The 14508-nt window shown below is 41.8% G+C and overlaps 1 protein-coding gene across 5 annotated transcripts in view; it reads right to left on the reverse strand.

Annotated features, from left to right (window-relative positions):
* The window catches only part of LOC141780192 (myocardin-related transcription factor A-like), a 54116-nt gene that overhangs the window by 16455 nt on the left and 23153 nt on the right, over nt 1–14508 (reverse strand). For 4 of the 5 annotated variants that reach the window (XM_074655319.1, XM_074655320.1, XM_074655318.1 and 1 more), the window contains 4 exons: nt 11803–11868; nt 2783–2838; nt 2505–2580; nt 2227–2388 (listed from right to left, as the gene is read on the reverse strand). In XM_074655319.1, the coding sequence (XP_074511420.1) occupies nt 2227–2388; nt 2505–2580; nt 2783–2838; nt 11803–11868 (360 nt within the window). Of the gene's footprint in view, nt 1–2226; nt 2389–2504; nt 2581–2782; nt 2839–11802; nt 11869–12104; nt 12250–14508 lie in introns of those variants that run through there. The other variant, XM_074655322.1, reaches the window with a different exon arrangement.

Below are 14508 nucleotides of genomic sequence, written 5' to 3' on the forward strand. Positions count from 1 at the left end.
CTGGTCATTAATCTAACATCAGCAGGCGATGATTAAAAGACGACATGGGGCTGATTTAACACCCTCTGATCCAATAATGCGACGACTTCCGTTACTGCCGCGCTGTGCCGATGTGTGTCTGTGCTTTGTATGTTTGCGTGTCATGTCTGTGTAACTCTTGTGTTCCCCCAGTGCTCCTAGAATAAGTGGCGGTAATGCGATTGTGTTTATTGCGCGGCGGTGACAGCGATGGATAATCCACTGACGATGTACGTTATTAAATCTCGGCGTTGTGTCCTCCGCACATCAATCAAGCAGCTGGACCCACCGTCTCTGATCTCATCATCTAATGTCTGACAGCACTGGACTGAAGAAGTACAATATAACTTAGACAACATTGCTCTTTTTGTTTCTTTTGTTGTTGCTGTTATAATGGAAAAGGGTGAGATTGGGGTCATTATATCTGTCACTGTGCCCAAATTGCAACTGATTGAAAATCACATTCATTCATTTAGTCTTCAATTAGTGAGTATTTTTTCCTAATAAGAAGATAATGGCTTTTATTAACAGACACTGTGGTCATTTAAAGCCGACAGCAGAGAGGGAAGCGTCTTCACTTCCTGTCTGTCAAGCAGGGATGCGAGGGCATCCATGATTTACCCTATCCTAGTTTAATATGGTTTGAAGCTGTTGGAGGCATGAATACTCAGCTGGGGGATTTTATTGTGTAACATATGTACATGTGTGATGGGAATATGTGTTTTTGTTTCAGGTGTGTGTCGCCAGGCACGTGTTTGTGTCTGTGTGGGTGTGTGTGTGTGGCGAGCACAGCTGAGGCATCTGAGAGGGAGCATCAGTATGTTGATGATAGCTGGAGGAGGGGGCCAGGAGGGACATCCTGTCAGGAGCCCTCGGTGTGTTGTGATATATTACACTTTTACATTTATATTACACCTCCCGCCTCCCACATACAGTAAATGCAGGGCATATTGTATTTAAAGGTGTGTTCAGTATTTTGTGGCCATTAGGGGGCAGGAAAACAACGAAACAAGCTGAGAGATGTAGAGACACTATTACATCAAGGCTCATAAAGTTGTTATAGCTAACATGTTAAGAGACGTTTGCCTAGTTCAGGGGTCAGCAACATGTGTTTTTAACATATTCTTTTTCATTTATCATTGTTGTAGGCCTGAAATGGTTCTTACATTTTCCAATTGTAAAACTGTGTAGCCTATACAACAATTAAAAAAAAAGTTTTAACATTTCAGTCAACTAAAATGTGTTATCCTCTAATTTTGCCTAACATCAATAGCGGTGGCTAGTCTTGAGTTTCCCTAGCTAGGCTAGCTATGGTTTCCAAATCTCTCCAAAGTGAAAGACATTTCCAGAACAAGCACACTGCATTTGGTGAAATGCAAATGCAGTGTGGAGAGCAGGTTGTGTTGCTCTTGCTCTATCTATTTGGCGTGGAGAGGAGGTTGTGTTGCTCTTGCTCTATCTATTTGGCGTGGAGAGGAGGTCGTGTTGCTCTTGCTCTATCTGATTGGCGTGGAGAGGAGGTTGTGTTGCTCTGGCTCTATCTATTTGGCGTGGAGAGGAGGTTGTGTTGCTCTGGCTCTATCTATTTGGCGTGGAGAGGAGGTCGTGTTGCTCTTGCTCTATCTGATTGCCGTGGAGAGGAGGTCGTGTTGCTCTGGCTCTATCTATTTGGCGTGGAGAGGAGGTCGTGTTGCTCTTGCTCTATCTGATTGCCGTGGAGAGGAGGTTGTGTTGCTCTGGCTCTATCTGTTTGGCGTGGAGAGGAGGTTGTTTTGCTCTTGCTCTACCTATTTGGCATGGAGAAAAGGTTGTGTTGCTCTGGCTCTATCTATTTGGCGTGGAGAGGAGATTGTTTTGCTCTTGCTCTATCTATTTGGCGTGGAGAGGAGGTTGTGTTGCTTTTGCTCTATCTATTTAGCGTGGAGAGGAATGATGGTGTTGCTGCCGTTCAAGTTAAGGGAGCTTAATCAAACATAAATGATTCAACACTTAAGTCAAGCTTATAATTGGCTCCACTAGTCAGACGTAATTGTGAGAGGAGTTAACTGTACCCCAGCTGAAGATGGCAACAGTCCAAAAAACAGTTCATCTGGTGAAACATAAATGCAGAAACACTGATTTGTCTTGGATGGATTCCATATGTCATTTAGAAATCCAGTGGGAGTGTAAATGACAAATATAATCCATCCGACACCCGGCCTGGCTCACCTATGATGGCCTGTTTAATGCTGGAGTGAACAGGCAGGATGTTTTTGTGGATCAGCTCCATGGGCCCCGGCCGGTGGGAGATCTTATCGTTCAAATCATCGGCGATGCGAGCTCTCTTCAGCTGCATCTGCTTGGCCTGAAGTGACGGCTCTGCTGACGTCTCTGGAAGCACGCAGAAAACGATGGACATTTTTTTTTTTTGCCATTATGCTGGGATCCTTAGAAGTTATTTGTCAGATGAGTCCAGACGGACAGGAGGCTCTAATGTTGGCACTCACCCTCCAGGATGTGCATCCTGATCAGTTCAGAGCGCTCCGGTCGAGCCCTGATCTTCCTCTTGAGGTAGTCCTCAGTCTGGAGAAAGAGAAAGAAAGAAATCACTTTTGGATTTATACCCCATGCTTATAATTTTTCCATAACTCATTCGCTCACCAACATTTTATCTTTCCATGACCTCTTAAGTTCATTGTAGTTCATTTATTCGCCGAGACATTGACTGTCTGCTTGAAACAGGCCAGTTTGACTCCAGTGATTGATTCGAGGATGGCACACTCACCCGTGCTCGTTCCAAGCTCCGTCTCTGTTCGTGGAAGGCAGCTGAACTTTTCAGGGCTTGAAGAATAAAGAGTGAGGGCAGAGCAAAAGTGAAGAGAAAGAAAGAAAGAGAGAGAGAGAGAGAGAGAGGACATTAACATGGCAGCGCGTACATTCATGCCACTGAGGGGAAATGGGAGAGCAAAATGGCTTTGAATGGCTCTTTGCCTCTACAGTTCAGCTCCAGTTCAGTTTGAATAGGTTTACTGATGGTGAGGATTATTGCTCTTATATTTGCCAAAGCTTTTCCTTTCTCACGATTTGAGTGCCATGTCAGCGTAGTAAATGCCTGCTCTTGCTGTAAAGACTCACATGTTTATATGCCATGGCAGAACGAAATGCACAATAGAATAGGCAGTGGTCCCATTAACAGGTGAAGGGAGACATGTAATGGGATGGACTCTGGGGGGGGTTCCGGTCCAACGAGCCTCTTTACAGCACTGGGATTTATGGAATCTGTTCTGCATTCGCAAATGACTCAAGCAAGATTCGCTGTAGGCCTGTGATTATGCAAAAACCCAGGGATTAGCGGTGCTAGACACCTAAAAGCCTAAAGGGTTGTGATGACAGCATATCAGTACAGGCATTATGATTTCACTTCTAAAACAAGAATCTAAACCTTAAACTATTAAACAAGGTTATATTGCATGTAAGATTACATTTGCAGGCAGGTTATAAAGTTGCAATGTACACAACTTGCGCATGACGGGGATCAGTGTAAAGGCCCTGACAGTCGGACAGTTAGGAGCTGTCGGTGAGCGTCTGTCGGCCTAGTTTTTGCAGTGTGTCCCGCACCGTCGGCTCTAGTCTGCCCGTGTTGGAGGCTTTTCGGCTGATTCAGTGGATTCACTCTGATTGGCTGTTCAGCTTAAACAAATCAGTGCACGAGAAGATAAATGGAAGTGAGGAAAGCAAGCCGACGAGTAAAGTCAAGAGGAAAAAACACAGAAGGCTCTTCTCATTTTTCATCTTCATCTCATCTCATCATTCGAATACACGGATATTTTCCCAACGACACGGCCGTCTGGAGTGAAGCTAAGTGGTGAGTGAGAGTGGTGTGAAAATGGTTGGCAGACGCTGCTTTGTTTCATGTTCCTCAAGGTCAAATGGTAAAAAAAAGGTTAAATCTATCACCAAATCTGTGTAACAAATGGTATTATTTCTGTTTTATGATTAGAACAACTTGACACACAGTGTTGAGCTGCATCTTAAATTAATCTTCAGGTTCTCAGCTTTCAGATGATGTACACCACTTCTATGTGACATCTACTGTTGACCCTCTATCTCCCCCTAAAGACCCCCTGTACCCCTCTAAAAAAAGACAAAAACGGGTCTATTGTGGGTCTCAGAGGGTCAATGGGGCTTGTGACATGCCGCTTCACCAGAAACATCTCTAAATGCGCAGATTCTAGAGATTATTTTTAAGAACATCTTAGTTCTGATAGTTGGTTATTTAAAAATCGCCTTGATATCGGCGTAGGAAAAAACAATCGACGATCATCCCTTCAATCATCAATTTACGATCCGAACGGCAATCGATACAAGCCTGCTAGACAACTCAAGGTGGTAAGAAATGCCTTTAGTTGCCTCGCTTTTGTTCCTGTTTGAACATCATCCATGCCTCTGACATGCCAAATCAGTCTTCATAGCAAAGGGAAAACACTGCGGCATTATGTACCAAATAGCACTTGTGAAGCCTGCTATCCAGTGGCTGTAGCTCAAACAATAAAGGTGGTGTACGTTGAATCAGGGCTGGGCGATATGGCCAAAATCTTCTATCACGATATAGGTTATTTTCGTATCTCGATAACGATATATATCACGATGTAGCATGTTGTTTGGTAATTCAATAAATAAAAATAGTCTACATGATAGACATTTTTATATCATTTTGGCGATATATATATCGTCATATTGCCCAGCCCTACGTTGAATCCATTCTTGTGAGGGATGTGTATTATCAAGTTATGCATGTATATATCCAACCCTTTTGCTTATCATATTGTTGCATGTTTATGCATAAGTGCTAGACAACTAAAGCAAGCCAACTATCTACACAAACATACATGCAGGATGTGCACACTCATTGTGTTGGCTCTCCGTCAGCAAGCTGGAATCGAAATGAACCAATGACTGAGAGGTTAATGAGGGTGTCCACATCCATATTGGCTGGGCACTGTATTATTCGTTGCCCCTTTGTATCCACAGCTCCACAACTTTAGGACAATAGTGTTGCCTTGTTTGTATCCCAAAAATACAGACAAGTCAACAAAGAAGTTTTTAATGGACAAACTGTGGGGTATTTGTGACTGGCCGAGTCAGTCACCGATGGCTGCAGTACACACCTGACCAGGGAAGATACCACATGTATGGAAGTAAACACTCTCAAATTAAAGCTGAAAGTCAGAACTTTCACTTCATAGTCACGGTTTCATTTCAAATCCAATGTGCCGGAGCTAACACAACAGAAGATTTGTCGCGGTCCTAATACTTTGTGATGGCACTGTACACACGTACACACACACACACACACACACACACACATATACACACACACACAAACACACACTCTTGAGTGGTGTGACTAAATTAGCGACCCCGGGGCGAGACTGCTGGTACCTGTTCAAGCCTGAGTTCACGTCGCTGAGCATTGTCACACTGCTGGTCCACACTCACTCTTTCACACCCTGGGGACATCAACCCTTTTAGACCTCTCACCCATCCACAAGGGAGGGGGGGGGGTTGAACCTGCCTGTCAGTCAGCTACATGGGAAATGAGCGGTGGGATGGAGGGATGGATGGATGGATGAGCACAAAATGAGGTTTTGGGGAAGAGGGGACAGAAGTGAAAGGGTTGGAAATGGATAGGAAGAAGTCGGAGAATGAGAAAAACCGAAATGTAGGGAATAGAGGAGATAAATGGAGAGAGGCAGCTGGAAGAGAAATGGAACAACAGACCAAAGGGCAAACGAAGAGGAGGAAATAGAGAGTGGTGGGATGAGGTCAGAGAGAAAAGAACCCATTATGTGCGTGAGTGGCTGCGTGGTGGCTTCTTGCCACTCTACTAAAGCTAACCAGCATTCCCGGTCTTTAAACTTTGAGAACATGGAGCAGCATCCCTTCTTCTGGCGGTGACTGATATTCAGTCTCCTGCCGACCAGTGCTTTGTTTTTTCTCATGTGTAAACCGACTGGCTTTGTTGCTTAAAGAGGACCTTTTATGCTTTTGTGCTTTCCCCCTTTCCTTTAGTGCGTTACAGATTTTTGTGCATGTGAAAGGTCTGCAAAGTTACAAAGCCAAAGGGGGTTACTCTCCCCCACAGAAATACTGCTCCTGAACTGCCTTGCTTGAAGTCCCGCCTTTTCTTCCGCAACGTGGTGATGTCACCAAGTAACACATTTGCACAAGACCTGCCTAGCAGCTAGTTTGGCACGCCCTCAAACAAAGCTAGTTAGAGCGGAGCTGAAGCGAAGTCTGAAGAGTTTGGTCAGGTTAACCAGTCACAACAGAGTGGGCCAGCTGACCAATCAGAGCAGACTGGCTTTTCGGCAGGAGCTCAAACAGAGCATTTCAGACTACTAAAAAAATAAAAGTAAATAAAAGACACACCTTCTTGTAGTCAAAAATAGAAGTTGTTTGTCTCTACTTTCCTGTAACTTTTATAATATCAGTAATAATATTTTTACTTATGTTCAGATTTTTTTCTCGTAAATTTACAACTTCATAATCTTCTTCTTGTAAATTTGCCACTTTAATCTCAGACATTTTTAGTATTTTCTCTGAATATTACCCCCCTCCCCCGGTACCATAATTTGATATATATATATAGATATATATATATATAATTTTTTACCTACAATGGCCATAATACACCGTCGTATGAAATAGCATCAATAGCCACAAAATTACTAAAATATAACTGCTGTCTTCAACAAACATGTCAAGTTTGTTGCGGTTAGTACAAACATGGACCACAGATGTAGCCATTTCACATGTGAGAACTTTGTGAGAGTGTAAATCCAGTACTCTGCTCTTTGAAAGAGGCTTAGGTTTAGTTTAGCTAACCTGATAACCACATGTAGATGAGCAGGAACTGACAAACATTTTTACACATCTGAGAAGTGTATAAATAACGTGTGGGTTTATTAAAGCACTGAGTCAAATGAACACACCCTACCACACAACACGGCTAATAGAAGAAAAACAAGTTTTCTCTACACAAAGCGGGCATTTGAAAGATTATTTTTGGATGGGATTGTGGGAGGGAGAATGGAGAGACAGTGAGTGATGAAGAGACACAGAGGGTGGACAGAGGATGAGGGAACCGCCTCCATTGCTATTGACCCAGAGCAAGAGGCTTGGGAGAATGAAATGAGGGGATATTTTGGCTGGACTACAATCTGTTCATTATAATCTGATGACTAAACAGTTTGCATTGACTAAAACTCTACTGAAATAGTCGTGGTTTTGTTTGTCTAACATAAGACTAAAATGCCCAGACTTTAAGTCAACTAAAACAGGATGAAGTTGACTAAATATGATAAAAACTAACGAGGACATTTGACACAGAAGACTAAAGACTAAAGGCCTTTTTTTCGTGCGATTAATTTGCACGCCAATATACATTTTTATGCCAATATTCATGAATATGCAAATATTATGCAGCGAAAAAGCATCGTAATTTTTTTTCCAGAACGGGGTTGATTTTTCTGAGCTTTCGCACCGTGAATAAAAGGCATCAACCAATCACGTTGTGTGGAACGGACATATGGAACTAAGACGGCAAACTCTATTATTCACAAAAGGCAGCGCATACCAGATCCACTCCGTCCATTCTTTCCGTCCATTCTTTCCTTTCATTCTTTCCATAGACATATACACTACACTGCGTTACTGTTTACCAGAGGAAAATTCACTAAGAGCATTTCGCTAAAAGGAAACTCAATAACATAGCTTACAGTAGTTTAGGCTGTAAGAACAATTTACCTCAGACAGACTGCCAGACGTTGCTCTGGGTCAATAGCATCCCGGTAGTTGGTCCTCTCTCTGCGTTAATCTATTCAAAGCTTTTATTGAAAAAGTGTTGCAACTGTTGCAAATTCACATCGCTGCTGGTATGAATAGTTTTGATGCCTAATATTCACATTTTCGTGTAGTTTATTCATCGCGCTCCCCGTGTGTAAAGTCCTTAAGACTAAATACGAAAAAAATAGCTGAAAAAATGATCACTTTATGAAATGGACTGAAGGAAGGAGCTGAAAGATGAGGGTATTTGGTAAAGAGGATAGGAGGTAAACACTGTCAATGAGAGGAGGATGTTATGAGTCAGAGAGGGGGGAGCAGCGATACAGAGGTGGAAATTGTAGAGATGTTGTGCTCTAGTGGTGATCACTGCCATCCTGTCTGTCTTCCAACTGCCTTCTGTCTCCATGAGAGACAACAGGGACAAAGATGACAAAGGTCATGTGACACGAGAAGGTAGCGTAAGGGCTAGTTGTTCTGCCATGTCCTCTCTCTGACATTAACCACATTAAAACCCATACCTGAACTTAAACCATTTCTTAACATAACCAAGCAGCATTCAAACATATGGTCAATGACAACACAGCGTCATTACCCCCGGTAGTATCTCCCCTCCTTGCCTCTACATAAGCATCTCTGTTCTGTTCACATTACAAATGCTAACAGCAGGGTTTGTTGGGACATACAGCAGGAGACATGACACAGGGACATAACAAGCACCCAATCAAGCAACAAGCACCTCGGTTAGGTAGAGAGGCGTTATTAGACCAGACAATGTGAACAAAACATTTTGATCTGCGTCCTCAGCCACTTTCTCACAAAGAAACACACGTGAAGACAGACGAGAGCTGTGATAACACTAACTCCTCTGGTCTCACAGCTAGTCTCTCTCTTACACCCACATGTATATGCTCACTACACAGCCAATAAAAAAACACAGCACCATTTGTCCCCTCATTGTTCACAATGGTATATTTCAACTCACATCTTTCCATTTTAAAAGTAGCTCTCCACCAGATGAGGTCTGAGCCGGGCTCATTATATAAAATGTTGTCTGTCCACAAAGATAACAACTGGTTATTGTATTGTAACGGCTCTATGTAGTAAAGGGGGAAATAGTGTGTGTATTTTTTTATGCTGAACACAGAATATATTTCAGCAAACAGTGAAGGCGAAGGCAGAAAAATAGGAAACACTTGCAGATAAGACGCACAGCGCAACACATTTCCTGCGTGACGACGTGCGAGACTGTGATGAGATCAAATGTCAGAGGCGGAGGATGAACTATTTGTGAAGATAAGCGGTACTAGTGTACTTAAACGTGCAGTAGGCAGAGTATTTTTGGCATCGTTGGGCAAAAAATCCAGAATAACCTTTCAGCATATTGTAATTCAAGAGTTCTGAGAGAAAACTAGACATCCGGGTCACAAACTTTCTCATTTTACAGCTAAACAGTACACTACAAGATGTTTCTGAACACATTTGAGGCAGAATATTGATTCATATTTAATCAGCGCTGCCTAGTTTGACCGTTTGATCAGAGTTTGCAAGTGATTGACAGCTGCTCGGCTCTGATTGGTTGTTTTCCTCCGGTCTGTGGAATCTTGCAGATGCCGTTAGGAGCACCGGAGGACACATGATTCTTTCAGATTACCTGTAAGGATACTGTTTTATAAAAATAACTTTTTTTTAAATCATATTTGCTCCATTTCTACCTACTGCAGCTTTAAAACTAAGTGGGATTGATTTTTGTAGATTATTCTCTGATACATATGTATATTCCTAATGATTATTAACATCAGAACATTATGTTTTTCTCATGGTATAAATGACTGCAGAAGCGTGTTCTATTGAATGGATGTGAAAGAAGAGCCATAAGCGTATAAGCAGCACTATCAGGCTGTAATCGACCGCAGCTAAACATTTTACGGGGAAAATCTCTCAATCAGATAAGAAGCAGTGAGCGGATGTTGATGATGGCAGTTGAAGTGTGACCTTAATTCACCTTTCTGTGAAGACTGAAACTGCTGTCTGTCTCGAGACGATGGCACCGTCTTAACCACAGTCCAAATCACTTCAGAGAACTGCTGCGTAGCAAGTAATGAGGCTAAAGGCAGATTCTCACTGGTAGTGATTGAATGACAAACCTCAGCATGACACAGTCAATTTTATGAAACGGATAGACACTCAATTCTGTGAGGCAAAGACATTTTTCCACTCCGGAGGATAATAAAGTTACATTCTATATTATTCTAATCAATTAGTTTCTGAAGAGAAACTTAATCTGCAACTATTGCAATAATTGTTGAATTGTTCTATCGTTTGTTTCTGCAAAAATGTTGTTCAGAAATCTTAAATGTGAGGATTTATTGTAAGCTGGATGCCCTTGGGGATTGGGATAACCTTGGGCTGTGGGAAATTACAGACATTTTTACTATTTAGTGACATGTTTATAGACAAAATTGTTAATAATCAATTAATTGAACAAATATCGGCAGATTAATCAGCAATGAAAATAATCGACTCTGGCAGCCGAGTCTTCATGTAGTGAAAGGTTGGAAAAGCCCACTTTACCTTTTTTATAATACAGTATCATTTGAAAGGAATGTGGTGAACAATAAAATTATATTTTTTACATACAGTGTTAAATCATAGATTGTATATAAAGATGGATGACTTGACAGCTCCCCAAAAGTGAAGCCAAAACATCTGGATCGCCCCCTGCTGGCTGGCTGCAGTATAGGTCATAAAGCCTGCCTTCTCCATGTTAGCGGATGGGACATGGGCAGAACTAAAAAGTCAAAGTACGCATCAAATACATTTTTCCCAAAGATGGTTTCAAGTGTTCATTTTTCTGATAACTTTGGTTTAAATGAGTTATTTGAGACGACAGCTGTGATTGTTGCTCTGAGTGAAGTAGTCGCGGAACTGGGGACTCGAGAATTGTACATAGAGTAAGAACGTCGAGAGGAGATGTAACTCTAACTTTCCATAACCGCAATTGTCTGTTTCATACATAAATATAAAGATATCTGTATACAATTTATGGTTCATACATCAGTCACTGACTGCGTCGCTAGCTAGTTTAGCAACATCTCCACGGACAGTAGGGTTAGCCAGCGCTGTCAGACCGTCGTGTGCATTCATATCAGTGTCAGTAGACATGCAGATGACGTTTCTGAAACAGGAATCACGAGTCTGTGTAATAGAACATGTGTCAATTTGATTCTACATGTATTTATAGAGATATTATGGTTAGTTGTTGTGTCTTTCTAGCCAAACAGCTACCGTGGTGCTAACGTAGCAGCTAGACGGATCTCGCGCTAACAAGATGCAGCAATGGCCCGCTCGTGATTGGCTCGGGCAGATGTGTAGGCGGGACCTCAATATCATGGCTTCAGCCCCCCCCCGATCATTACTGCGCACATTCTGGCTACAAATGACGTCAAAATCTAAAGATCCCTATGATGGGATATTTTGGCTTCACTTTTGTACAGTGGGAGGAAGTGGAGACGTGTTTTACCCTGGGGCTGCATGAAAAAAAAAAATGGAGTAAACAACTTTATCCTTTATTTTATCCTAATCAGAGTTATGGTAATGTTTGCTGACAGGCTTCTACCGTATGTTCTATCTTCTGTCCAATTTCACTTTATTATCACTGGTTGAGAACATTTTACATAAACCATGAATGAATGACCCAATGAATGAATGAATGAATGAATGAATGAATGAATGAATGAATGAATGAATGAATGAATGTGGTTTTTACTCATTAATATACACTAAAAAGTGTTTTTAAGAGGTTACATCAGCAACGTGTTAAATAATCCCATGAAAAGCGGACATTGTAAATTGTGAATTATGGGTGAATTGTGTCTCAACAAATAGTCTGAATCTACTGAGAAACGGAAACAATGACTGTTCAACATTTTGCTCTAAAACACATAGCGGTCTACTCACGCGGCATGATCCCCTGGTTGACCAACTCCTCTCTGGATCTCCTCTGTTGTAGCTTTAGCTGGAGAACTGAACACCAAGACAGAGACAGACAAAAAGAAGAAGTCAGTCGCTGCAGAATGAATAAAGAGCATCGTCAAACAGACCACACATCATCTCTAACTCGGTTCCCAGCCACAGAAAGCCACAAAGGTAGTGACATTACTCAGAACGGAGGTGCAAGTAAAAAAACAAGTAGTCTTTCTGTCTATGAATGTAAGAAATAATGGTGACATCTATGGCGCTCTGAAGAGATTTTAATCTACCCTGTTAGCCGCTGATGATCAAAATTAGTTCTCTGTGAGAAAATGTACAAGGTTATGTCACAAACTTACAGGGGGAAGGGAAACACACACGCGCAGACGCACAAGCAGTTTCCTGTTTCGAGTATTTGATTAAATAGCAGCTCACACACTTTGCTGTTGCACGTATCGCATCTCATCCTTCATTCATCCTGATGTTTGTCAATTTTAATTATTTCTCCAAACATGTGTGCCTCAAATCCTTCTATTCAGGTGTACGGAGGCTCAGACGGTGGCGAGTTTCAACATAGAACTATCATCAAAACTCCTAGAGCTATCTGGTATTTGCATTTTGGGGTCACGGCACCGTGTTCACACGCTCAGTAAAAAAGCTATCAAACTTGTTCTGACTCACCACGTTCTGAGCCAACCTCACATTTTCTCATATCAGCAAAAAGTTGGAGGACTGAACTTCCAAAATGAAAAATAGAAATTGTCAGGAAATGATCTTCTGCAGATCGGCAGTTGGTGTATATCTAGGTCATGAAATCAGCATTAAAGTGTAACAAAATATGGCATCTGGAAACATGTTTTTGGTAGAGGGCCCCCACAGCCTGACCATCCGCTGTTACAGTATTAGCTCACACCTTTGCACTGCAGAGCTGTGGCTGAGGTGGTGCAAAGTGGGTTATACAGACGTAGGCAAAGTTGTTGGTAACGTTCCGTTAAAGAGAGAAAAACCCACAATGGTCACTGAAATAACTTGAAACTGACAAAAGTAATAATAAATAAAAATTTACTGAAAATGAACTAATGAAAATCAGCTGTTGCTTTTGAATTGTGGTTCAACAGAATCATTTTAAAAAACAAACTGATGAAACTGGCCTAGACAAAAATGATGGTAGCCCTAGAAAAGATGTAAAATAATTTGACCATAGGGACATATTAAACTACGGTGTGTCCTGTAATTAGCATCACAGGTGTCTTCAAACTTGTAATCAGTCAGTCTGCCTATTTAAAGGGTGAAAAGTAGTCACTGTGCTGTTTGGTGTCATGGTGTGTACCACACTGAACATGGACCACAGAAAGCTAAGGAGAGCGTTGTCTCAGGAGATCAGAAAGAACATTATAGACCTTCATGTTAAAGGTAAAGGCTATAAGACCATCTCCAAGCAGCGTGACGTTCCTGTGACTACAGCTGCACATATTATTCAGAAGTTTAAGGTCCATGGGACTGTAGCCAACCTCCCTGGACGTGGCCGCAAGAGGAACATTGATGACATATTGAAGAGACGGATAATACGAATGGTAACCAAAGAGCCCAGAACAACTTCCAAAGAGATTAGAGGTGAACTCCAAGGTCAAGGTACATCAGTGTCAGATCGCACCATCCGTCACTGTTTGAGCCAAAGTGGACTTAATGGAAGACGACCGAGGAGGACACCAAATCATAAAAAAGCGAGACTGGAATTTTCCAAAATGCATATTGACAAGCCACAAAGCTTCTGGGAGAATGTCCTTTGGACAGATGAGACAAAACTGGAGCTTTTTGGCAAGTCACATCAGCTCTATGTTCACAGACGAAGAGATGAAGCATCCAAAGAAAAGAACACTGTACCTAATGTGAAACATGGAGGAGGCTCGGTTATGTTATGGGGCTGCTTTGTTGCATCTGGCACAGGGTGTCTTGAATCTGTGCAGGGTGCAATGAAATCTCAAGACTATCAAGGCATTCTGGAGCGAAATGTGCTGCCCAGTGTCAGAAAGCTTGGTCTCAGTTGCAGGTCATGGGTCCTCAAACAGGATAATGACCCAAAACACAGCTAAAAACACCCAAGAATGGCTAAGAACAAAACATTGGACTATTCTGAAGTGGCCTTCTATGAGCCCGGATCTAAATCCTATTGAACATCTGTGGAAGGAGCTGAAACATGCTGTCTGGAGAAGGCACCCTTCAAACCTGAGACAGCTGGAGCAGTTTGCTCACGAGAAGTGGGCCAATATACCTGTCGACAGGTGCAGAAGTCTCATTGAGAGTTACAGAAATCACTTGATTGCAGTGATTGCCTCAAAAGGTTGTGCAACAAAATATTAAGTTAATGTTACCATCATTTTTGTCTAGGCCAGTTTCATTAGTTTGTTTTTTTAAATGATTCTGTTGAACCATAATTCAAAAACAATATCTGATTTTCATTAGGTAATTTTCAGTGAATTTTTATTTATTATTACTTTTGTCAGTTTCAAGTTATTTCAGTGACCATTGTGGGTTTTTCTCTCTTTAACGGAACGTTACCAACAACTTTGCCTACGTCTGTATGTTGAGGCAGCTACCAGTAATAAGACACTAGTACTTAGAACACATGACTTAGCCTACAGTGTAAACTGCATGCTGTTAATATTCAATTACATACCAGTTCCTAATTTCCTA

This window comes from Sebastes fasciatus, chromosome 13, assembly GCF_043250625.1.
Source record: "Sebastes fasciatus isolate fSebFas1 chromosome 13, fSebFas1.pri, whole genome shotgun sequence".
Taxonomy (NCBI): domain Eukaryota; kingdom Metazoa; phylum Chordata; class Actinopteri; order Perciformes; family Sebastidae; genus Sebastes; species Sebastes fasciatus.